This window comes from Pelophylax lessonae (assembly GCF_965119305.1).
Source record: "Pelophylax lessonae genome assembly, chromosome: 11".
Classification (NCBI taxonomy): Eukaryota; Metazoa; Chordata; class Amphibia; order Anura; family Ranidae; genus Pelophylax; species Pelophylax lessonae.
The window spans coordinates 115,013,265-115,040,293 of NC_138778.1; the positions used below are offsets into that span (position 1 = coordinate 115,013,265).

General features: G+C 45.8%; 1 protein-coding gene across 1 annotated transcript in view; it reads left to right on the top strand.

The window, feature by feature from the left end:
• The window catches only part of LOC309566336 (plexin domain-containing protein 1-like), a 463,427-nt gene that overhangs the window by 430,411 nt on the left and 5,987 nt on the right, over positions 1–27,029 (top strand). The window contains exons 12-13 of the mRNA XM_082271449.1: positions 16,453–16,485; positions 16,565–16,719. Coding sequence (XP_082127575.1) covers positions 16,453–16,485; positions 16,565–16,719 — 188 coding nt within the window. The remainder of the gene's footprint in view (positions 1–16,452; positions 16,486–16,564; positions 16,720–27,029) is intronic.

Here is a 27,029-nt window from a genome sequence, read left to right on the forward strand (position 1 = left end):
ATATTGAAGTGGGTTGTTATCTGAGTATACTTTTACAAGTGTATTTATGTCCTGCAACAATATTGCCTCTTTTGCTGTGTTAACTCTGATACACACAGTGCCAATCTCCCTGGCCAATTTTTTGAACAACCGGTGTGATAAACCAGTGGCCCCCCAATACCACATATTGAAGTGGGTTGTTATCTGAGTATACTTTTACAAGTGTATTTATGTCCTGCAACAATATTGCCTCTTTTGCTGTGTTAACTCTGATACACACAGTGCCAATCTCCCTGGCCAATTTTTTGAACAACCGGTGTGATAAACCAGGGGCCCCCCAATACCACATATTGAAGTGGGGTGTTATCTGAGTATACTTTCATAAGTGTATTTGTGTCCTGCATCAATATTGCCTCTTTGCTGCGTTCAGTCTGATACACACAGTGCCAAACTCCCTGGCCAATTTTTTGATCAACTGATGTGATAGACCAGTGGCCCCCCAATACCATATATTGAAGTGGGGTGTTATCTGAGTATACTTTCATAAGTGTATTTGTGTCCTGCAACAATATTGCCTCTTTTGCTGTGTTAATTCTGATACACACCGTGCCAAACTCACTGGCCAATTTTTTAAACAACTGGTGTGATAAACCAGTGGCCCCCCAATACCACATATTGAAGTAGGGTGTTATCTGAGTATACTTTCATAAGTGTATTTGTGTCCTGCAACAATATTGCCTCTTTTGCTGTGTTAATTCTGATACACACAGTGCCAAACTCACTGGCCAATTTTTTGAACAACTGCTGTGATAAACCAGTGGCCCCCCAATACCACATATTGAAGTGGGGTGTTATTTAACATTATACTTTTCTAATATTGTGTTTTAGTCCTGCAAAAATGTGGCCTCTTTTGCTGTGTTAACTGTGCTACACACAGTGACAACAGTTACTTGCCAAATATTTGTAGAACTGGTGTGATAAAACTGTGGCCCCCCCAATATCACATATTGAAGTGGGGTCTTATTTAACTGTATACTTTTCTAAGATTGTGTTTTAGTCCTGCAAAAATGTGGCCTCTTTTGCTGTGTTAACTGTGCTACACACAGTGACAACAGTTACTGGCCAATTATTTGTAGAACTGGTGTGATCAATACGTGATATTGAGGGGCCACAGTTTTAAGTGGGGTGTTATTTAACTGTATACTTTTCTAAGATTGTGTTTTAGTCCTGCAAAAATGTGGCCTCTTTTGCTGCGTTAACTGTGCTACACACAGTGACAACAGTTACTGGCCAATTATTTGTAGAACTGGTGTGATAAACCTGTGGCCCCCCAATACCACAGATTGAAGCGGGTTGTTATATACCTTTTTCCAGATATACTGCGATTCTCTTTTGTCACAGGGTAATTTAAAAACATGACAGGCAGAGGAAGAGGCAGACCCTTACGCAGGGGTGGTAGGGGTAGGGTAGGAGCTGTAGGCCGGAGCTAAAGTGTGAAGTTTCAGAAGGCGCGTTCGCTTATGCTAAAAGGAAGCACCAGACTTGGTTGAGTGGCTCACTCTGCCTTCCTCTTCTGCACCCTCCTTATCCTCTCTATCTGCACCCTCTTCACTCTCTGCTGTGTGCACCCCCAAAGACACCACCACAAACACCACCACCACCACATACCCTCCACTTGAGTCTCTGGAATTATTTCCCGTCCATCACAAGACATTTGCAATGCCCAGCCATTGTTGGCATCGGATCAGGAAGAGGAGGTAGCAACAGCCGCCACTCAGCAGTCTGACGACAGTACCCAGATCAGTCCAAGGAGGTTGGTCCCCGCTGTTGCTGCCTACTCCCAGATCTCGATTGTTAGTGGTGGGGAAGGTGACGTGGATGATGACGTGTCTATGGACGTCACGTGGGTGGCCACAAGAGAGGAAGAGGAGGGGAGTTCAGAGGGAGAGACGGACCGGCAGATAGGGAGGAGAGGCAGGCAGAACTTGCATTGCACAAGAGGTACAAAGCATACTGCAAATGTATCAGGAGCGAGCCATCAACCATGTACAGTCACATCTGGCACTCCCAGGATGCCGGCACATGGCTCCACAGTGTGGGCTTTTTTAATGTGTCCGTTGCTGACAACAGTGTTGCCATCTGCAGCCTTTGCAGTCAACGCATAAGTCGCGGTAAGCCCAACACTCACCTAGTGACGACAGCCTTAAGAAGGCACCTGAACTCCCATCACCGAGCCCAGTGGGAGCAACACCATCAGAACCCATAAAGCCACACTCCAGGCTCTCACCGTCCAGCCTCTTCTCCTTCTCGTCTCTCCTTACATTTGTCCTCCACTCCACCTTCCATGATGCCGTCATCACGTTGTTCTGGAAAAAGGCATGCTCCTGTGGCCCAAATGTTGGAGCGTAAATAAATGATGACGCCAGGTATAACCCCCTTGCCCAACGTTTGACTGCTGGCTTGTCGGAACTGATAGCCCACAAACTACTGCCGTATCAACTGGTGGACTCGGAGGCCTTTCGTAAATTTGTAGCCATTGGAACACCACAATGGAAGGTCCCAGGCAGTAAATATTTCTCGCAGAAGGGCATTCCAGAGATGTATGCCCATGTTCAGCGGCAAGTGAATATATCTCTGGCGCACAGTGTTGGTGCCAAGATACATCTGACCACAGACACATGGTCTAGCAAACACGGGCAGGGAAGGTATATAACTTTTACTGCCCACTGGGTGAATCTTCTAAAGGCCGTCAAGCATGTAACCCGTGGCACCCGTGTAGATTTGGTTGTACCGCCACAGATTGCATGCAGGCCTGCCTCTTCTTCTCCTCCTCCATCCTCCCTCTCCTCCTCGGCTGACTCCTCCTTTTCTAGTGCTACCATCTCTTCCATTGCGCCGCCCAAGATCCCCAGGACCTATTCCACATGCCAGGTGAGACGTTGCCATGCTGTGCTGCGTCTGTTGTGCCTTGAAGCCAAGAGCCACACTGGTCCTGCACTCCTTTCAGCTTTGTGTTCACAGGCAGATCAGTGGCTGACACCGCTGAATTTGACAGTTGGTAAAGTGGTGTACGACAATGGTGCCAATCTGCTGAGCGCGCTGAAACAAGGCAAAATAACACATGTGCCATGCATGGCACACGTCCTGAACTTGGTGGTGCAGCGATTCGTTGCTAAATACCCTGGGGTCCAGGAAGTCTTGTGGCAGGCCAGGAAAATCTCAGGCCCATTTCAGAAGATCTTACACAGCCATGGCTCGCCTTGCTGACATTCAGCGGCGACACAACCTGCCCGTCAGGCATCTCATTTGTGACTGCCTGACGCAATGAAACTCAACGTTGCATATGCTTGATAGACTGCTCCAGCAGAAACGTGCAGTTAATGACTACCTGTACGAACACTGCTGCAGGACAGGTTCTGTGGAGCTTGGGTTTTTTTCAACTCGCCAGTGGCTGCTCATGCGGGATGCATGTAAACTTCTGTGGCCATTCGATAGGATCACCAAACTGGTCAGTCACGGCCGAGGCACCATCAGTGGCATCGTACCTTACGCCTTCTTTCTGGAGTGTGCATTGCGTCGTGTCATTGATCAAGCCGTCGAGGAGCAGGAGCAGGAAGATGAGGAAGTCGCAATGTTGGATGAATTCCCAGCTCATGACAGTGTAGACTACCTCACATTTATAACAATGAATGAGGCATGGATCTCTGAGGAATTCAACACATGTGATCAGTAGACCATGTTTCATTGAAATTCCTCATGCCAGGCCACAAATATCCGCCAGACCGCCATCCACCCACAGCAATTCCTGGTCCTTGGCTTCGCTACATACAGCGGCATAAAAGGCATTTCATGTCCATTGAATGGCAAATTTATGGGGCCTTTCAGGGCCGACAATTATTTTTCTCTTACGTCCTCCGACAGTCGCCGCCTCTTCATATTCGTCACATATGGGGTATTAGACTTTGCTCCGAAGGAGTAGCTAGGCAACAGAATATGTTAACAATAAAGCTTTAACATATCCCACCCTCAAGGGGTGGTCCCCTCAGTCAATACCCTCCTACTTCCTGCAACCATATCTCAGTTTTAATGTCTAGCTTGTCAGGAGTGGCTGGCTCTCTCTGTGCTGGGACTTTCTGTCCCAGACTCTTTCTTCTTTTTAATATTTTGTTTGAGTTTTTCTCTCTACCTTTATTTAGCTGTTATTTTGTCAGCGTTAGTTAGTTCTTCGGACGAAGAGGATCATGCGGACTGGGTCTCGGGGTGATCCCCCTGGTCGCAGGTCGTGGGTCAGTGGCTTCCCAGTCTGCCATCGAGCGTTCAGCCAGGTAACACTCCTGGCACAGTGAACGACCCATCCCTGTTCGGTGCAGGGATGATTGGTGAGGTGGCTACCTCACTGGACGCTGTGCGGTTTCTTAACCCCCATTTTGTGCGTCTTGAATTGCGACTCTCCCTGCCTCATGTGCAGCGGCTTGTTCGCCTGTGCGGGTCCCCCACGCCATGTGAGGTAAGTGTATCTATGTGGGGACCTGTCTGTCTGGGGGGGTGTCAGTCTGGGACTGTGTAACCTGCCTCTATTCACACTGCTTGTCTCCCTATCTCTCGGCTGCATGCTGTGGGCTGCAAGGGGGGGGGGGGGGAGCTGTATGACACTGTGTGTGTCAGACTGGTCAGTGTGAGAAGCTGTGTGCTGTGGGGCATGTTTTTTTGGCATGTTTGGGCACTATACGGCGATCGCTGCGGCGATCTGACATGTATTCTGATATTGGAATGTAATGTGTGTTTTAATGCACTGTGGAGCGGCGGTTTCGGCGCCAAACGACGCCATTTTGCCTACACCCGCTCCGGCCGCATGGTTTACATGCATGGCGGCCATTTTCTTGTAGCCTCCATAGGCTTACATAGAAGCGCCCTGGCAGCATCACTTCCTCTTTCCTGGAACACCGATCGAGGCAGCAGCAGCGGCGAGGGTCTCCTCAGGTTTTATCCTTCTGTTCTTGCTATCCATTGCCTGTGTTCAGTTTGCATATTCCCTGTGGGGGTCTCATTGTGCTTGAGTGTGGTGCGGTGGGCTGCGCTTGCCGCGCTTGCTTAAAAGGGGCAGTTAACCCTTGGTTGTCTGGCATTACAGGGGCACTGGATTCTCAGGAGGGCAAATTTCCTACAGTATTGGTGGAAAGCCAGGGGACCGCTGTTTCCCCCCCAGGGGGGGATTTAGCCACTATTGTGGCTGGCCTTGCTGCTCAGGTGCAAATGCTGGTGGCTGCTCAATCTACTAAAAGGCCCAGAGTTGCTCTTTCCTCTGATTCTGAGGGTGAAGGTGATGGGGCTGTTCTGGCAGGGGCCTCCTTATCGGGGTCCCGCTCCTCTCTTGATCTAGTGGGGTCTGAGGTGGAGGCTGAAGTTGAGGGGGTTGATAATTCTCCCCCTGGCTCGCCTGAAGAGCTTGCAATCATGGATGAGTTGATTGCTTCCATTAAGCAAACGCTGCGTTTGCAGGACGAAGTGTGTCCCCCCGCTGCCTTGGCGGCTTATGGGACGCAGAGGAAACGCAGGACGCCGCAGGTTTTTCCCTGCAATGCTGATTTTCAGCGCGCTGTTAAGGATCAATGGCGCGATCTGCGCAAGCCTTTTGCGGTACCGAGTAAATTCAAGCTGCGTTATCCTTTTTCGCCTGCCACTGATGAAAGGTGGTGTGTGCCTCCACCAGTGGATCATGCAATTGCGGTTTTGAACAAAGCCACTGCGATTCCTGCAGAGGGTTCCCCTGTTTTCCGTGATGCCACGGATAGGAGATTGGAGTCTCTTGCCCGTCATACTTATTCTGTTACGGGGTTCTATGCTTAAGGCTCTGTTTGCTTCTCTCATGGCGGCCCAGGCGATCGCAAGTTGGACGCAGATGCTTAGGCGCGTCCTAGTGGCCGACTCGGCCTCGCCGGCGACCCTGGATATGGTGGATCAGATCCACCAGGGTGTCATGTATCTGTGTGATGCGGACCTGGACCTGATTCCGTTGGCTGCACGTGTGCACAGCGTGGCGGTGTTGTCTCGCCGCCTGGTCTGGTTGAAATGTTGGTCGGTGGACCAATCTTCACGTAAGACCTTAGCCAATCTGCCTTATGATGGGTCTCGCCTTTTTGGGGAGTCCTTGGATGTGTTGATTAAGGGGATCACCGGGGGTAAGAGCACTCTCTTGCCCCATTTCCCCAAGGCTAAGGGGGCTTCTGGGAAGAAGCATGCTAATTTTCGGCCCCCTCAGGGGTCCTTTCGTGCCTTTCGGCCGCACTACAAGGGCAAACCGTTCAAAGGTCAAGGCTCTCAGAAGAAGCCCTGGTCTGGTAAACAGAAGTCCGGCCAATCCGGACCTGCAGCCCATAACAGTTCGGCCTGAAGGGGCGCCCTCACCCAGTTTTGAGGTGGGGGGACGCTTGCTCGGTTTTCTTCAGCCCTGGTTGGCCCGTGTGCGGGACAGATGGGTTCTGGAAATCGTTCGATCTGGTTACAAGATCGAGTTTCTCTCTCGGCCGGAGAGCAGATTTTTTCCCTCAAATCTTCAACTGTCTCCAGAGCGCTTGCGGGACCTGCACCTGGCGGTGCGGGACCTGAGGGCTCAGGGAGTGGTGGTTCCGGTGCCTCATCGGGACAGGTTTCGGGGGTTTTATTCCAATCTGTTCACCGTGCCCAGAAAGGAGGGCAAAGTTCGTCCGATTCTGGACTTGAAGGCTCTGAACCGCTCTGTGCGGGTTCGCAAGTTCCGCATGGAATCCCTGCGGTCGGTGGTGGCTGCCCTGGCTCCGGGGGAATTCATGGCCTCCATCGATTTGAAGGATGCGTACCTTCACATCCCCATATTCGAGGGTCATCAGAGGTACCTTCGATTTGCCATTGCGGAGGATCACTACCAGTTCGTGGCGTTGCCCTTTGGTCTCGCCTCGGCTCCGCGGGTCTTCACCAAGGTGCTTGCACCGGTTCTGGCATTATTGAGGGCCCAGGGCGTTTCTGTCCTGGGGTATCTGGACGACATTCTGGTTCGGTCTGCGACCAGCCAGGGTCTGGAGGAGGACCTGTCTGTCACGATGCAAACTCTACAGGAGTTTGGTTGGACGATAAATTTTCCAAAGTCGACACTGAGTCCGTCAGTTCGTCTCCCCTATCTGGGAATGATACTGGACTCGGTGCAGGCGAGGGTCTTCCTGCCGGAAGACAAACTCAGGACTCTCCGGGAGGAAGTCAGGTCCCTCAGGGACGTTACGAACTCGTCTCTGCGGACGTGTATGAGATGTCTGGGATTGATGGTCTCGGCCTTCGAGGCGATTCCTTTCGCACAGTTTCACACGCGGGGTCTCCAAGCGGAGATCCTGTCCAGGTGGGACGGGCGACCTCAATCTCTGGATCTTCAGATCTCGTTGAGTCTTCGCACCAGGGAAAACCTTCTGTGGTGGCTCCAGTCCCCGTTGGTGTCCGGGGGCAAGTCGTTTCGTCCGATCTCGTGGACGGTAATCACCACGGATGCCAGCCTGTCGGGCTGGGGTGGAGTTCTGGGCGTTCTGTCCGCTCAGGGGACTTGGTCGGAGGGGGAGTCTTCCCTTCCGATCAACATTCTGGAATTGCGTGCGATAAGTCTCTGTCTTCATCGCTGGACGGACCGGCTGCAGGGTTGCCCGGTTCGGGTGCAGACGGACAATGCCACGGCGGTGGCCTACATCAACCACCAAGGGGGCACCAAGAGTGCCCGAGCGGCTCGAGAAGTGGCCGACATTCTGTCTTGGGCCGAGACTCATGTCCCGGCGATAACGGCGGTTCACATTCCGGGAGTGGAGAACTGGCAGGCGGACTATCTGAGTCGCCAGACCCTGGATCAGGGGGAATGGTCTCTCCATCCGGCTGTCTTCCAGACGTTGTGCGCGAAGTGGGGTCTTCCAGATGTGGACCTGTTCGCGTCTCGCCTCAACAACAAGGTGAAGAGGTTCGTGGCAAGGACGCGCGACCCTCGGGCAGACGCGTCGGACGCGTTAGTGGCCCCGTGGCATCAGTACAGGCTGATGTACGCGTTTCCACCGATTCAGTTGCTGTCCAGGTTCCTTCGCAGGTTACACTCGGAACGCAGCACGGTGATTCTTGTGGCACCGGACTGGCCTCGCCGGTCCTGGTACGCAGACCTCGTGAATCTGGCGGTCGACGCCCCGTGGCGTCTGCCTCTTCGAGACGATCTACTGTCTCAAGGACCGCTATACCATCCTGCTTTACAGTCGCTGGCTTTGACGGCCTGGCTGTTGAGACCGAGGTCCTGAAGGAGAGGGGTCTCTCTCCGGAGGTCGTCCACACCTTAATCAATGCGAGGAAATCTTCCTCGGGGAAGGTTTATTACCGTACTTGGAAGGCCTATTTTGCCTGGTGTGAGTCCAGGGGGTTTTCACCCCGCACGTACTCGGTGTCCCGTGTGCTGTCTTTCCTTCAAACGGGTGTTGATCAGCGTTTGGCGCTGGCTACGATAAAGGGTCAGGTGTCTGCTCTGGCCGTTCTGTTTCAACGTCCCGTGGCTTCCAACCCATTGGTTGGCACCTTTATTCAGGGTGTGCGGCATCTGGTTCCCCCGAGGCGGGATCCTCTGCCCCCTTGGGACTTGAATCTCGTTCTATCTGTGTTACAACGTGCTCCTTTTGAACAGATCAGGGAGATCTCGTTGTCTATGTTGTCCAAAAAGGTCGCCTTTTTGGTGGCGATCACTTCGGCTCGCAGAGTGTCGGAGCTGGCGGCTTTGTCCTGCAAGTCTCCGTACCTGGTTATTCATTTGGATAAGGTGGTCTTGCGACCTAATCCTTCTTTTCTTCCGAAACGAGTTTCGGACTTCCATCTTAATGAGGATATTGTCTTGCCTTCGTTGTGCACGAAGCCTAAACATCCGAAGGAGGTGAGATTGCACTCTCTGGATGTTGTTCGGGCGATAAGGGTTTACCTTAAGTCGACTGAGTCTTTTCGAAAGACGGACTCCTTGTTTGTTCTTCCAGAGGGTCCTCGGAAGGGCATGGCGGCTTCGGCCTCTACCATCACCAAATGTATCAGGCAGACCATTGAACAGGCCTATGCCTTGCAGGGGAAGGTTCCCCCTGTGCCTGTGAAGGCGCACTCGACTAGATCTCTGAGTACGTCTTGGGCCTGTCGTCATGGGGCTTCTGTAGCCCAGGTGTGTAAGGCGGCGACTTGGTCGACCGTGCACACTTTCACAAAATTCTACAAAGTAGATGTTCAGGCATCGGCGGATGCTTCCTTTGGCCGCAAGGTTCTTAGTGCGGCTGTTCCCTAGGGTCCCTTGTTGGGGACTCCTGGCTGTTGGGATAAGTTTTGTATCCCCTGGTTTTTTGTCTTTTCCTGGGTTGTTGCTCCTGTTGAGCACTTGTTTTTTGCTGTTGCCCAGCTGGTTCCTTCCTTTGGTAAGGTTCCTTCTTTGATGCGGAGACTGCGTTGCCTTTCGGCGCGAATGCGTTTCCCACCCCTCATGTTTGCACTGCTTTGGGACGTCCCCATATGTGACGAATATGAAGAGGCGGCGACTGTCGGAGGACGTAAGAGAAAACTGAATTTTTGTAAAATCTTACCTGTAAAATTCCTTTCTCTGAGTCCTCCGACAGTCGCCGCCCCCACCCCTCTTTTGGGGTTTGATTGTGTACTCTACTGCTATTCCACTAAAACTGAGATATGGTTGCAGGAAGTAGGAGGGTATTGACTGAGGGGACCACCCCTTGAGGGTGGGATATGTTAAAGCTTTATTGTTAACATATTCTGTTGCCTAGCTACTCCTTCGGAGCAAAGTCTAATACCCCATATGTGACGAATATGAAGAGGCGGCGACTGTCGGAGGACTCAGAGAAAGGAATTTTACAGGTAAGATTTTACAAAAATTCCGTTTTTCTGTGAATGCCTAATGTACCTCCAGCCACAGAATACTTAGCTGTCAGTTAAACATGTGGGTTAATTTGTGGGGCCCATACAGGCCGACACTTACTTCTGTATCCTGTAAATGCCTAATGAACCTTAAGCTACAGAATTCTACGTGCTTAGCTGTCAGTTAAACCCATGTGGGCTAATTTTTGGGGCCTATACTGGCCGACACTTACTTCTGTATCATGTAAATGCCTAATGTAACTTCAGCCACAGAATACAACGTTCTTAGCTGTCAGGTAAACCCATGTGGGCTTATTTTTTGGACCTGGAATGGCCGACACTTACTTCTATTACCTGTGAATGCCTAATGTAACTCCAGCTACCAAATACTACATTCTTAGCTGTCAGGTAAACCCATGTGGGCTAATTTTTGGGGCCTGGAATGGCTGACACTTACTTCTGTTACCTGTGAATGCCTAATGTACCTTCAGCCACAGAATACAACATTCTTAGCTGTGCGGTAAACCCATGTGGGCTAATTTTTGGGGCCAATACTGGCCGACACTTACTTCTGTATCCTGTGAATGTAAGAGAGTAGGGTAAGTTGGCGCTGCCAAATAATGTAAATAAATCAATGGGAGAAATGTGCTCCTTATAAACACCAAATAAATGCAGGCAATTCAACACAATCAATAGACAAATGGTGTTGTTTGGTAAACACCAAACAAATAAGGGCAATTACACTATACCAAAAAATAAGTAAAATACAATGATAAAATTAGCTGTGATAGAAATGTATAAGTTGTATAGTGCAAGATTAAAGTGACTGGTGCTAATTAAAAGAGCATAAAGCTAAATTAGAGCAATACGTGACAGTGGTGGTGCTATGTGGTTAATTTAAAAATGTAAAATTTAAAAATATCCCAGGTGAAAAAATTAATAGATATGTATTAGTTAGTACCAAGTGAATAAAAACTATAAATAAAATTCTAATTAAATAGAGGTGTATAAGATAACTTTCAAATAGTGATAAAGGATCCAAAAAACAAATATCAATAAATAAGTGATGTATAGCGAATCAACAAATTAATATGTACATTGTTAAACGGTACATCACTATATAGAGTTTCTTATCTTTATACCATCGGACACCTGTATATCATATGGAGAGTTCCCTGTGAGATGACTTATCGTTTGTAAACACATCTATGGGAGAGAGAAAGTAGGAATAATCCCAGGAGGAGTGGAGATTGTAACCGGGTTTGGCTGAGTGATTCACCCTAAGGTTCCAACGCTGGTTACCCCTGTAGGGGTGCCGCTCTCTGGTGACTGCGGGAATTATTGAGAGGGGAGCACCGATTTCCTCACCCAGCACCCACGTTCTGAAGCCACCTCTGGGATTCACTTTTCTCCTTCAAGATGGATTTTGCATCTTTACAGTCTATTATAATTATTTCACCTATGGACTTTTTTTGATACTAAATATTTTATATGGACTTTTCTACTGGACCACCTACATTGATTTAGTTATATACACATATTAATTTGTTGATTCACTATACATCACTTATTTATTGATATTTGTTTTTTGGATCCTTTATCACTATTTGAAAGTTATCTTATACACCTCTATTTAATTTGAATTTTATTTATAGTTTTTATTCACTTGGTACTAACTAATACATATCTATTAATTTTTTCACCTGGGATATTTTTAAATTTTAAATTTTTAAATTAACCACATAGCACCACCACTGTCACGTATTGCTCTAATTTAGCTCTATGCTCTTTTAATTAGCACCAGTCACTTTAATCTTGCACTATACCACTTATACATTTCTATCACAGCTAATTTTATCATTGTATTTTACTTATTTATTGGTATAGTGTAATTGCCCTTACTACATTCACACCTGAGCGTAGCGTTTTAGCGCGTTTTTTACCGCGATTTTACCGCGATTTACAGGCGTTTTTACAGGCGTTTTTTGTGCAGGCGTTTTTAGATTGAATAGAGACCAATGGAAAACGCCTGTAATCTGCCCAAAAAGAAGCTCATGTACTTTTTTGAGCGTTGGGCGTTTTGCTTACAGCGTCATAACGCTCAGATGTGAACAGGGGCCATTGAAATGAATAGGATTTGTCTTGTTGGGCGTTTTGAGAGCTGATCCTAGAGCAGAAAAACTCCCCAAAAATGCCCCAAAACGCCTACATGTGAACGGAGCCTTGGTGTTTACCAACAACACCATTTGTCTATTGATTGTGTTGAATTGCCTGCATTTATTTGGTGTTTATAAGGAGTACATTTCTCCCATTGATTTATTTACATTATTTGGCAGCGCCAACTTACCCTACTCTCTTACATTACCTGAATATAGCTTCATACTATATTTTTAGGGTAGGCTGCAGTCAACAATTTTTTAATTTTATCCATTTGCGCGGAATTCTTTGTATATTATTATTGTATACTGTGAATGCCTAATGTACCTTCAGCCACAGAATACAACGTTCTTAGCTGTCAGGTAAACCCATATGGGCTAATTTTTGGGGCCAATACTAGCTGACACTTACTTCTGTATCCTGTGAATGCCTAATGTACCTTCAGCCACAGAATACAACGTTCTTAGCTGTCAGGTAAACCCATGTGAACCAACCCCATAGTATTTGTATATTTGTTACCCCCTGGTATTTGATATTTTTATTAGTAAACTTATTAAACCCCTTTTTAATTGTATGATGTCGTTTGTTCCATTTTTAATATATGTATTCTGTATAGGGTCCTCTTTTGAGTGATCAATTATTTTGGACTTTAGGTATTTGATCTTAAAGTGTTAATAACCCACAACAGTAAAATCAGTCTGTATATGCAGTAAAGCATGCTTGTTATACTCACTGTGGAACTTAAGTAGTTAATCCTCCGTATTGTGTAAAAAGGCTGTTTGAGCCTGTCTTCTCTGATCCTCCCCTTCTTTTGCTGTCCCCAATCCATCTGCTTATAGAACAGAGCCTTGGGGGCACTCTGCACATGCTCAGTTTGATGTGTATTGTTAGAGAGTTTTTTGTTTTTTTTTTGGGGGGGGGGGGCATGTGATCAGCACAGGGCCAATCAGCACTGTCCAGACAAAGGTTAAGGGGTCAAACAGTCAGGTCCCAAAAATATATGGGGATATTCACCTTTCTATTTACTATGTCCCAGACCTTCAATGTGGCTGTTGATAATGGGGATACCCTGTCCAAAAAAACCCTATACACTGTCAGCACCCAAGGGGCCCGAGACAGGTTGCGTGTGGCCAGAGGAGTAACTTGAAGCTTGTAGGCACTAATGCTAAAGTTAACTTGGGTCCCCCCACTACCACCTGCTGCTTTTACTGTGCGCCAAGATACTCCCACTATGCACCAAGATACTCCAAGTGACTAAAGAGTTATTTCACATCTTTATTTACATATTGAGATGGTAATGCAGACGATTTTGGAGAAACTGTCTACATTTTGACATACCTCTCCAATTCTTTTGAATAGTTGTACACACAGATCTCGACCCAGGCCCTCTGAATTGACTGAATCACCTACACAGGGTGAGGAGGCAAGCTCTTTTCTCCAGCGACACAGTGTAAGACTTAATGCACACAATGTGCGGTGACACTGCATTGTAAAATGTCTAAAAAAATTAAAAATTTCCCTGTGTGTCCCATTTACACTGCAATACAGTCCGGACCTGCGCTGCAGCTGCTGCAAAAAAATACTGGCACGCTGCATTTTATCAAGGGACACTGTAAATAATTACATGGCACTATACAGCAGCGGAGCACATTGCTGTATAGTGAAAGAAGTGTAGGTTTTGTATACTTTTAAATAAATTGTTCAAAACAAAAAAGGGAGCTTTGTGATGTGCTGAATTACGCACTACACTGCACCCTTAACAGCTGACAGACAGTTAAAGCGTTCTGGCAGCTGTCCGCTCCAGCATGTAAGTGCATTCTAATAAACATCTTATTTGTTGAACTGTACGGAGAGCACTAGATTCTTGTCTATTATCTCCCTATGCATGTACTGGAACGATTTGGACCGGAGTGAACTTCCATACATATCTATGTGATGTTACCATATCGCACATACCCTGATTGAGGGAACAAGCTGGCTTAGACCCTTGGTGATGCGGGGGTCTAAGAGGTGAGAGGCCAAATTTACTGGTGAAGGGTTGGTGAACACAGACACTGTGGTGTGAAGTATTGGAGACTTTCTTCACTTGATCCTTGGACTTTTATTACTCAACTTGATATACACTATTACTTTTAAAGTGTGTTATTGCTTTGACTTGGCGCAACACTGTTTGATTTGATTTTTTTACTTGTATTGTGTAGTGTGGACACAGTTGGTGGGTGCTGCAAGTCACATATATTATATGGTTTGGTATAACACAATATATTTTTGTATATATATTCTTTGCATATATTTTGTGGAATTGATTCCTACACAATAATTTTTTGCACATTTTAGCGCCATTTTTTTGCGCTGATATTTACACTGTGTTTTTGATGTAATCAGAGAAAGCTAGCACGGGGCTAGCACCTTAGTATATAGTCAAGGTGTAGTGAACAATCCAATGGGAGGGGCAACAAACTGGTAGTGTTGCTTGCTCACAGCAAAACACAGGTAGGGTTGATGCACTATAAAAACACGGACATGCAAGTAGGTATCCTTGCTGTTCACAGAGGTCAGAAAGTCTTCAGGATGGACAGAACAAAAAATGACATAGTAATTTTCTGTGCAGAATGAATGCAAGCAAATGAAGACATTATGTGCTTATAGATCCAGATTTGGCCAAATTACCCCATTTGCTTTTGGGAACTGAGATTTGAGGAGAAAACTTGAAACCTTAAACCTGGAACAAAGGCAACGACTGCCCAAAAGAGTTGTGCCAGAGCACCATGAAGGTCTGTTAGTCTTTGCACAGACATTTGTAGGTTTAACAGCATGTGTTGGAGATTGAAATTCTAGCTTGTAGCCTGTGGACATAACATCCTTTACGCGCGCATCCAAGAAGCTTTCAGTCCAGATGGTTGCGAAAGCTAACAGATGTCCCCCCACTTTAAGGAGTGGGGAGGACCCCTCAAAGTGAGGGGAACTTGCTTGCTTGAAGGCTTGAAATATTTGGAAATCAACGTTTTGCAATGGAACTGAGTTCCAGACTTGGATGTAAAGGTCTGGGAGAAACGAAAACTTTTGTTAGCTTCAGAGGGAGGAGGTTTTCCAGCCTGAGACTTCGATTTCTTTTGCTGGGACAAAAGGGTCTTCTTCTCTTCCATTACATCTTTGATGAAGATGTCTAGGGAGGTAACAAAGAGAAGTTCTCCATCAAAAGGCATATGCAGGAAACCCTTTTTTGCAGTTTTTACCAACATTTTAGTAAAAGAATTATCCACATACTGTATGCACAAACAGGAGACTCATTCCGGATGTGAGGTTTAGAGCCGGTCCACTCTAGCGCGACTTGTCAGCCTGACAAGTCGCGCTCCCTCGCAGTCCATTGACCGCTACAGGACCCGTTCTAATAGGAGCAACACAAGTCGCTCCGACTTAGAAAAAGGGTCCTGTACTACTTCGGAGCGACTTGCATAGACTTCCATTATGTGAAGTCCCTGCAAGTCGCTCCGAAGTCGTGGTGCATGGTAATGCACAAGTCGCCCCCGAAGTAGTAAGGAGTCGTGTCGCCATAGTGTGAACCGACTCTTACAGTATGATATCTCCAGTCAAGTGTTTTTATACAACAAGCACTGACACTGATGTAAGAGCTGTGTAGGATAAATAGAAAGCTTTTTCTTTTCTGCAAAAGAAGTACATTAATAGTATACTGGTACAAAGGGAAGCTAGAATTCAGAAAAAAAGGTGAACTTAGCCTTTACATTGGTTGTAAACTCTCACATATATCCAGTGAAGTGAACAGCCTCAGATGATATACAGAGGAGAAACAAATCCCCCTACATAGGAGTGACTCATGCTGATAACAGAGGAACAAAATAAAGCTTTGGAGAGAGATAAGTAAACAGTACAGATATATGTGCTTTGCTAAACATTTGAGAACCACATTTGAGAGCCTTCTCAACCACTTTAAGGCTTTATGCCCACTGGCCTAAAATTGATGCCTCTACGGGAGCTTTGTGTTTTGCCTGTAGAAGTAGCTCAATGTTATCCTATATGTCCATGCACATTAGGTTGATTACAGGCATATTTTGAGCTCAACCTTTAGAGACAGGAAAAAAAGCCCTTTTGGTTTGCATTTCTGATTGGAGCTTTCTGGCAGAAAAATTGCTTAACTCTCCTAAACGCACCTAAATTGTGTACAAAAACACTCTATATGATCCTTTTTTTCTGCCAAGGGAACAGGGGTTTTTTTTAAGCCCAGTGTCTATGGAGCCTTAACTACCTAAGGGGTAAAGTGACAGCTGGATAATGATTGCTTGCTATGGTCAGCAGCCTCACATTTTGTTTATATTTTAAAAAATAAGCCCCCAATTTTAAACTTCATTTGGATTTTTTTGTGAAGCTATGACTTACATATTTGTAGAACCATCTAATTTTTTTTTTTTTTTCTAGGTGTGACTAAACTGACTCCGTATGCAGGAGATGGTAAGTTCACAAGAACTCATTAAGACAGACGACTCCTAGTAGAATAATGACAATGTGTTTTGTACTCATTTTTTTTCAGAGCCGCAAGAGCTTCCTAAACCAAGTGGATCCCATGTGCATTCTGGTACAGTTGTGGGTATCATCTTGGCAGTGCTGCCTATTACCATCATAATTCTGGTTGTCATCTATATAAACCATATAAAAGGCAGACAAGGAAAACACTGTTGTATGGAGGTGAGGCTTATTTCTAGCACCTAAAGTCTTTGTCATGTCTTGAATATCTAGAAGAGAAAATGGACTATAAGTTTAGTGTTATGGAGAATTATTATTAATATTCAGGATTCATATAGCACCAACAGTTTGCTCAGCAAAGTAAAGAGAGCCAGTACAGTTACAATACTATTCAATACGAGCGGATTAGAAGGGTCCTATTCCTGAGAGCTTACAATCTAAGACAGTGTGATATAAATGGAAATAACTTTGAGGAATAACTGATGGAGAAAGTAGGAGTACAATTTTAGGTTGAGGCAAGATAGTCTTCCCTGAAGAGATGAGTTTCAAATTCAATGATTGCCTAAAGGCTGAAAGAGTAGGAAACAGCTGCACTGATTTGGGTTGAGTGGTTCCAGAGGATGGAAGAGGTTCTGAAGAAGTCATTGAAGTGATCATAAGAGGAGATACTGAACAACTAAAGAGCAGGAGGTTCTGGGAGCAGCAAAGTGGAAAATATTTGTGATATTTTGAGATGAGGTTGGTGATGTAGCAGGGGGCATAGATGTGGGTGGCTTTTTAGGTTATTCATTTGAATTTTTAGACTGAGCTTGAGGAAACCAGTGGGAGGATTGGCGGAGGGGTGGCTGCCACTGAATCGTTCATAAGGTTGATGTGTCAAGCAACAGCATTCATGATAGACTAAAGAGTGATAGCCTGTGTAAAGAGAGAGACTGCAACTGTAGAGCTGAGAAGTAGAGCGGAAGATCTGGATTTTTGATGTAAAGATGGGAGAATTATTGAGCACACATAAACTTTTCCTCTTTAGGGTCAAATACATCACCTACTTTTTACTCTGTTCATCCATCTTCCACTTCTTTGTGCCATCCACTTTGGAAGTTACACACTATGTGTTTATTGTACACTATTACACAGCTTTTAGCATCTGACTACCCCATCCCTCCACACAGGGCTTCCATCAGGGGGGTACAGCCCATACACTTGTTAGGGGCCCGAGTGTCTCAACGGGCCTGGCTGCCTGGCGAGAATGAGAGAAGGCGGGGCTGGTACAGAGCGGCTCAGTGGCTGCGCTGGGTTTCTGAGTGAGACTCGGCAGCTACGGCTTCTCTGTCTGTGTCATTGAGCTCACATAGGGCTCTTTGCTGCCACCTCTGGCTACTTCCTGCATGTGCACTACTCGTGTGTGCACTCTACACAGTACAGGAACTGTATCCTGGACTGCAGCTCCTCTCTGTGTCTCAGCCACATGTGGAAAGAGGAGCTGGGACTAGAAAGACCTAGAAAGACCTAAGGGCTATTGTACAAGTGAAGGGGGGGGGTGGGAGTTGTGTACAGGTGTGTGTGTACATGTGTACATGTCTGCGTGTGTATATACAGTATATATATATATATATATATATATGTATACATACACACACACACACATGCGGGGGCTGAGTGTGTACAGGTGTGAGTGGGGGCTGAGTGCGTACAGGTGTGAGTGGGGGCTGAGTGCGTACAGGTGTGAGAGGGGGCTGAATGCGTACAGGTGTGAGTGGGGGCTGAAGTGCGTACAGGTGTGAGGGGGGGCTGAGTGCGTACAGGTGTGAGAGGGGGCTGAGTGCGTACAGGTGTGAGAGGGGGGCTGAGTGCGTACAGGTGTGAGAGGGGGCTGAGTGTTTAAGCACCTTTTAAAGATATGCACCAATAAAACTTTTTGATACTTTTATAAACACAGTCAAGGTCTCATGTAATGTGGCAGTAAAGTCCACCAGGTGTAAGACTAGTTCTTGCATTTTTTTTTGTAGATTCTACTTTTGGGATGTGGCACGGGTAGAAGTCACCCTTTGTCTTCTTGTGTGGCAGTGTCTGGCAAACACTAGTCTAATGACAATGGGACTGGTGTGGTGATGATCAGAGACACTGGGACTGGTGTATCGGTGATTACGGACAATATGACTGGCATAGCTGTGATCAGGGACACTATATTGGTGGTGATTAGGGACAGTGTGATTGTGTGGCTGTGATTAGGGACACTGACTGGTGTCCCTTACCATAGTGACACTGCACTTGCTCTGGTGACAATATGTAAACAAAAAAAAAAATAATTTTTTTTAAATACTGAAGAATGCAGTGTTACCAAAGTGACACTGTAGTGTTCTGAGGGAGTGATCATGTTTTTGTTTTGTTTTGGCATCTATCTTTGGCATTGGCAATCTATCTTTGGCATCCATTGCCAATGCCGTTGTTTACTAATATGATTGCAGTGATTAGCCGCAGCTATTACTTAATGCAGGGCAGCTGTGATTGGCCCAGTACCATATGATTACTGTGACCAATCACAGCGATCTAAGTAGTAAGCATCATGAATGACTGCCATTGTTTGCTACTTTTATTGTGATTGCTGTAATCACAGCGATCACATGGTACCTACCAGTTTAAATCAAGACGCCACTGCACTAAAGACATAAATACCAAAAAACATTTGTGTGTAGCAGGTTTTCCAGGCATTGGGCCTAATGTGGGTCTGCCATTGTTACCGGTGACACCTTCAACCCATTTAAGCTGAATACCCAAGTGTGAGATTGAAGACAATGACCATTCCGGCATCTTTGGTTTGTTTTGTTTATTTGATAATGGGATGGGAGAAGGGAATGAGTGGGATACTCCTCTGGCTCAACTAGGTACAACTGGGACACTTTGCAGAAAAATGCCTGTTAGCGCTGTCTTGACGCCAGCAGAATGCCGACCAACGCTTGCTGGCGCTTGAAAAATACTGACTTGCTGAACTTGTGCTTGAACTTAACCTTTAACACTCTGGTTAGCTCAAAAGTCATGGGCTAGACTGAGACTTGACTCTTGACACTCTGGTTAGCTCAAAAGTCCTGTAAACAGATCCCTCCAGCCCTTCACTGACTGAGGTTGCTCTTTGTAACTGCTTGTGCTGCTGCAACTCTCAACACTGTACACTGCACACTAAACACTTTAACTCTTTAGGGCCCAACTGCTGGTGCCCCCTTTACATTTCAGGGTCCTCTCACTAGGCACCCCCTCTGAACTTCAGGGTACTCTCACTAGGCACCCCTCTACACTTCAGGGTCAACACTGGCACCCCCTTTACCGCTAGCTGGCTCCTGGATCCCTTGGACCTTCACCGGAGTGGTCCCCTCTGCTAGGCATACCCCCAGGGGCAGTTTACAATACTCACAAACTGGGAATGCTTTCCTGAAACTGGACCCCCTCTACTCCGCTGGTCCTCGGGAAACCGGATCCTCTCTGCAGCTCAGCTTACTCTGCCCCCTCAGGCAAGCCGCCCGGGACACACGATCCTGCTGACAGGAGGAGAGACAGCTGTACTCTCCTACCTGGGACTCTGCTTCCCGCCAAAGACGCTGCTTCATGCGCTCCCCTCAAACTTATACCTACTCCCAGAATCCTGTGCGGCAGAATCTGCCTTTCTGGGGTAAATACAGGCCTGAGTGTGCCATTGGCAGGGTTTCCTCCACTGCCCAATGAGAACCCTCTCATGGAGCACAGTGGGGAGACACCTGGGAGACATGAAAGCCCAGCTGAAAATCCTGGCCCTGCTGTTAGGCAGCCAAGGCCCACTATACTTTGCCTAGCACCTACCTTGTAGAGTACTACATGTGAATAGGAAAAACAGCTAACCCCCACTTTAGGATACACTACAATACAATATAAAATATGTTGCACTATTCCACAAATAAATAAATTATGAATACAATAAAAATGAACATAAAAACAGTCCAGTGGCAGACATAGTAAGACAAATGCATAGCAGGCAGGGTACAGGACGTAGAAAATACAACTGCACACCATGGCACAGCCCTGAGACGTATGCACCAAGCTGTAGATACCCATACACTATAGCTTCGGGACCTGAATCTCCACATGGAAGAACTGGACAACAGGGGGAGAAGACATAACCTAAGAATACGTGGTCTGCCAGAATGAGTTGAGCCAGAACAAATACAAATACATACAGTGGTAACTTAGTCTTTTCAATAACCTTCTACACAGGCCCCCTTCTACTGCTATAGAGTTGGAACATATCCACAGAGCCCTCAGGCCACGAGGCAGGGAATCAGACCTACCTGTGATGTAGTATGCTGTCTGGTAGACGTTCGATTGAAAGAGGAGATTCTGAGAAATGTCTGCAACAGAATGCAGCTCTCCCACGGCAGTAACAATGTCCAAATATACCAGGATCTGTCAGCAATCACCCCTTCAACACCATAAAGACCTAAGGCCCCTTCTGGAAACTCTGCACATGAATAGAATCCATTACAGGTGGAGGTTCCCCTTCTGCCTCTCAGCAACCTTTAAAGGCAGTACAACTTTTCCAAGGCTCCCGGAGGATCTTCCAAAATTTTGCATCACCTCAACATCCCACTAGTTGACGTTCCTAGTTGGTGCATAGAATTCCCACCCACCACAGGAGATCCTCAAAACCTTGGGAAGAACCCATTGAAACCCAAGACCAGAGACACTGCCATCAATGTTTCTCATCCACAACACAAGCTCACTCCGCCTATCTGGGCCAACAACAAGGCACTTGCCCCACGAAAGCCCCACAACCTCCTCGGCCAGACTCCAAAACTTGAAGACTTTATGCATAAATATAGTCCCAAACCGTTATCCAGGTCAGAAGCAAAGAACCTGGAACATCCTCTCTCTGCAGAAGAAATTAAGCTAGCCCTCAAACAACTGCAGGTATAGGATCAACTGAGGGTATAGGATTGTGTATATGGGATTATATGGTGGAGTTTTCTTTACTGTTTTTTTTTTTTTTTTTTTATTGGTTGAGCCAGATGAACTTGAGTCTTTTTTCAACCTGACTAACTATGTAAGACACTCTTTTACCTAATTTCCTGATGGCCATCAACTAATTTTCCTCCCGTATACTTCCCTCATGAAATCTCCTAGAAGCCCCCCTAACAGTAATCCCTAAACCAGGAAAGAATCCAGCCTTAGACACTAACTACAGACCTATTTCCCTACTTAATGTAGATCTCAAACTGTACGCTAAAATTCTTGTGGATTGCCTGCTACCATTATTACCCAAGCGTATTTACCTTGACCAAGTGGGATGTATACCAGGAAGAGAAGCTAAAGATAACACTTTAAAAACACCTAATATAATTTAACATAATTTGGCTGACTTCCAATCATCAACCCGGATTCTTTCTATCCCTTGATGCAGAGAAGACCTTCGATAGAGTGGCCTGGGACTACATGTCTGAAACGCTCATAGCCCTTGGAATCGGAGAATGTATACTACATTTTATACTTGCACTTTATTCCTCACCTGCAGCAAACGTATGTGTCAATGGCCACCTATTGAATGCCTTCTCAATATCAAATAGAACACGAAAGAGATGCCTCAATTCCCCCCTAATCTTTGTTCTTACTCTCAAATCATTACTTAGACAACTTTGGTTAAATCCTGGTATTAAAGGCATCTCTATATCTAAACATACCTACAAATTAGCTGCTTTCACAGATGGCATTCTTCTGTTTTTAATAAACAAGCAAAAAATTGGGGGAGCAAACCCTGAACATGTATATCTAAAGCCGGTGCAGCTATGGACCAAGCAACATGTATATTAAAAAAGAATAGCGCACACATGCAAAAGAAATGACTATCAAATATGGAGACAATCCATAAATAAAAATGGGGATTTGGTCCCACCATTTGGCCATATCGTGCTCAAGCCCACCACTGCGTCAAAGTACCCCATTATCAGTGGGTCCTACACTATCCATAAAAAAGGGGTGAATCCAGCCTCTCTTACCCTTGGAGACAACACTCCTTGCTGGGAAAGATGTGCTAATGTACTACAAGGGACTCCTCCTATATCTACTTGATAGTGGACACTGATAGAGTACAGGTGTGTGTGGGGGATGGGGTGCTCAACCTCAGAAGTCTGGTCAGACCGAATACATAATAAACCAGCAAAAAATTGGGGGAGCAAACCCTGAACATGTATATCTAAAGCCGGTGCAGCTATGGACCAAGCAACATGTATATTAACTAGTGATGTCGCGAACATAAAATTCGCCGGCGAACGCGAACATCGGCGAATGTTCGCGAACATTGCGAACCGCCATAGACTTTAATAGGCAGGCGAATTTTAAAACCCACAGGGACTCTTTCTGGCCACAATAGTAATGGAAAAGTTGTTTCAAGGGGACAAACACCTGGACTGTGGCATGCCAGAGGGGGATCCATGGCAAAACTCCCATGGAAAATTACGTAGTTGACGCAGAGTCGGGTTTTATACCATAAAGGGCATAAATCACCTAACATTCCTAAATTGTTTGGAATAACGTGCTTTAAAACATCCAGTGTGTGTATACGATCAGGTATGATGTTGTATCGATCAGGTAGTGTAAGGGTTACGCCAGCTTCACAGTGACAGACCAAACTCCCCGTTTAACGCACCGCAAACAACCGCAAACAGACCAGAACCGACCAAAATGGGACAGGAACTGGGCTTTAAGGGTTAGGGTTAGGTTGAGTGTTAGGGGCTAGGGTTAGGGTTACGGTGAGATACTTAGGGTTAGAGTTAGTAACCCTACCCCTACGCCTCTAACCCTAACCGTCTAACCCTAAGCACTAAAAATAACCCTAACCCTAGCCCTAACCCTAATTCTAATTTTTTTCTGGTTCTGGACATGCTACAGAGCTGAAACTTCACAGGTACACTTTTTAGACCCCCAGACACTGAATCACACAAAAAAAGTTCTTAAAAATTGTAATTTTTTGATAGAGAGCCAATTATTGGAAAAATTAAAAAAAAAATAAAAATAAAAAAAAAAAAAAAAATTCTTTGGATTTAGCATCTGGGGGGTCTAAAAGGTGTACCTGTGAAGTTTCAGCTCTGTAGCGTGTCCGGAACCAGAAAAAATTACGAATTAGGGTTAGGGTTAGGTTTAGGGTTAGGTTTAGGGTTATTTTTATGGCTAGGCTTAGAGGGTTAGGGTTAAGGTTAGAGGGTTAGGGTTATGGTTAGAGGGTTAGGGTTATGGTTAGAGGGTTAGGGTTAGGTTTAGTGTTAGGGGCTAGGGTTAGGGTTACGGTGAGATACTTAGGGTTAGAGTTAGTAGCCCTACTCCTACCCCTCTAACTCTAACCCTCTAACCCTAAGCACTAAAAATAACCCTAACCTTAGCCCTGGCCCTGACCCTAACCCTAGCCCTAACCCTAATTCTATTTTTTTTCTGGTTGTGGACATGCTACAGAGCTGAAACTTCACAGGTACACTTTTTAGACCCCCCAGACAATAAATCCAAAGAAATTTTTTTTTAAGTTTTTTTTTTAATTTTTCCAATAATTGGCTCTCTATCAAAAATGAAAAATTTTAAGAACTTTTTTTGTGTGATTTAGTGTCTAGGGGGTCTAAAAAGTGTACCTGTGAAGTTTCAGCTCTGTAGCATGTCCAGAACCAGAAAAAAAAGATCATTTTTCAGTAGAGCAGGGATGGTGGGAATTTTAGCGTACAGTTTGAGATCTACATTAAGTAGGGAAATAGGTCTGTCGTTAGTGTCTAAGGCTGGATTTTTTCCTGGTTTAGGGATTACTGTTATGGGGGCTTCTAGGAGATTTCATGAGGGAAGTATACGGGAGGAAAATTAGTTGATGGCCATCAGGAAATTAGGTAAAAGAGTGTCTTACATAGTTAGTCAGGTTGAAAAAAAGTTCATCTGGCTCAACCAATAAAAAAAAACAAAAAACAGTAAAGAAAACTCCACCATATAATCCCATATACACAATCCTATACCCTCAGTTGATCCTATACCTGCAGTTGTTTGAGGGCTAGCTTAATTTCTTCCGCAGAGAGAGGATGTTCCAGGTTCTTTGCTTCTGACCTGGATAACGGTTTGGGACTATATTTATGCAGAAAGTCTTCAAGCTTTTGGAGTCTGGCCGAGGAGGTTGTGGGGCTTTCGTGGGGCTAGTGCCTTGTTGTTGGCCCAGATAGGCGGAGTGAGCTTGTGTTGTGGATGAGAAACATTGATGGCAGTGTCTCTGGTCTTGGGTTTCAATGGGTTCTTCCCTAGGTTTTGAGGATCTCCTGTGGTGGGTGGGAATTCTATGCACCAACTAGGAACGTCAACTAGTGGGATGTTGAGGTGATGCAAAATTTTGGAAGATCCTCCGGGAGCCTTGGAAAAGTTGTACTGCCTTTAAAGGTTGCTGAGAGGCAGAAGGGGAACCTCCACCTGTAATGGATTCTATTCATGTGCAGAGTTTCCAGAAGGGGCCTTAGGTCTTTATGGTGTTGAAGGGGTGATTGCTGACAGATCCTGGTATATTTGGACATTGTTACTGCCGTGGGAGAGCTGCATTTTGTTGCAGACATTTCTCAGAATCTCCTCTTTCAATCGAACGTCTACCAGACAGCATACTACATCACAGGTAGGTCTGATTCCCTGCCTCGTGGCCTGAGGGCTCTGTGGATATGTTCCAACTCTATAGCAGTAGAAGGGGGCCTGTGTAGAAGGTTATTGAAAAGACTAAGTTACCACTGTATGTATTTGTATTTGTTTTTTTTTTTTATTTTTGGCCAATTTGTTTTCTGCTACCTATGTTTGGTAAAAAAATCACAATAAGCATATTTTGATTGGTTTGCGCAAAAGTTATTGCATTTACTAACTAAGGGAAAGATTTCTGTCATTTTTGGTGTTTTTTTTTAACGAGTAATGGCGGCGATCTGCGATTTTTTTTGCGGGACTGCGACATTGTGGCGGACAGATCGGACCCTTGACTGACATTTTTGACACTTTTGGGGGTACCAGTGACATTACTGCAGTAATCAGTGCTATATATATGCACTGTTACTGTAAAAATGACACTGGCAGGGAAGGGGTTAATTTTATTGGAGAGGGAGGGGTTAATGTATGCCTGGTGCTTACTAACGTGTGGGGGGGGAGGTGACTGAGTGAGTCAGGGACAGATCAGATGTTCAGCTATGCTGAACACTCCGATCTGTCACTCCCTGTCACTGACTAACTAGATTCCCCAACGATCGGGGAACAGCGGGAGCGCGCCTCCGGGGGGAGGAGTCCAGCGACGTAGGTCTACGTCGCTGGACGATAACGAGCCGCTGTGCCGCAGTAGCAGCACAGTGGCCAGAGGTAAAGTGGAAAAGGATAGCGCACACATGCAAAAGAAATGACTATCAAATATGGAGACAATCCATAAATAAAAATGGGGATTTAGTCCCACCATATGGCCATATCGTTCTCAAGCCCACGACTGCGTCAAAGTACCCCATTATCAGTGGGTCCTACACTATCCATAAAAAAAGGGGTGAATCCAGCCTCTCTAACCCTTGGAGACAACAATCCTTGCTGGGAAAGATGTGCTAATGCACTACAAGGGACTCCTCCTATATCTACTTGATAGTGGACACTGATAGAGTACAGGTGTGTGTGGGGGATGGGGTGCTCAACCACAGAAGTCTGGTCAGACCGAATACATAATAAACAAGCAAAATATTGGGGGAGCAAACCCTGAACATGTATATCTAAAGCCGGCTGGATTCATCCTTTTTTATGGATAGTGTAGGACCCACTGATAATGGGGTACTTTGACGTAGTGGTGGGCTTGAGCACGATATGGCCATATGGTGGGACCAAATCCCCATTTTTATTTATGGATTGTCTTCATATTTGATAGCCTTTTCTTTTGCATGTGTGCGCTATTCTTTTTTAATATACATGTCGCTTGGTTCATAGCTGCACCGGCTTTAGATATACATGTTCAGGGTTTGCTCCCCCAATTTTTTGCTTGTTTATTATGTATTCGGTCTGACCAGACTTCTGAGGTTGAGCACCCCACCCCCCACACACACCTGTACTCTATCAAGTGTCCACTATCAAGTAGATATAGGAAGAGTCGCTTGTAGTGCAGTCGCACATCTCTCCCAGCAAGGAGTGAAATCTCCAAGGGTTAGAGAGGCTGGATTCATCCTTTTTTATGGATAGTGTAGGACCCACTGATAATGGGGTACTTTGACGTAGTGGTGGGCTTGAGCACGATATGGCCATATGGTGGGACCAAATCCCCATTTATATTTATGGATTGTCTCCATATTTGATAGGCTTTTCTTTTGCATGTGTGCGCTATTCTTTTTTAATATACATGTCGCTTGGTTCATAGCTGCACCGGCTTTAGATATACATGTTCAGGGTTTGCTCCCCCAATTTTTTGCTTGTTTATTCTTCTGTTTTTGACCAATTCTCCCACCCCAATCACGAACCTGCTTAAAGACTTCTCCAATTTTAAAACCCTAACCAGTTTACAA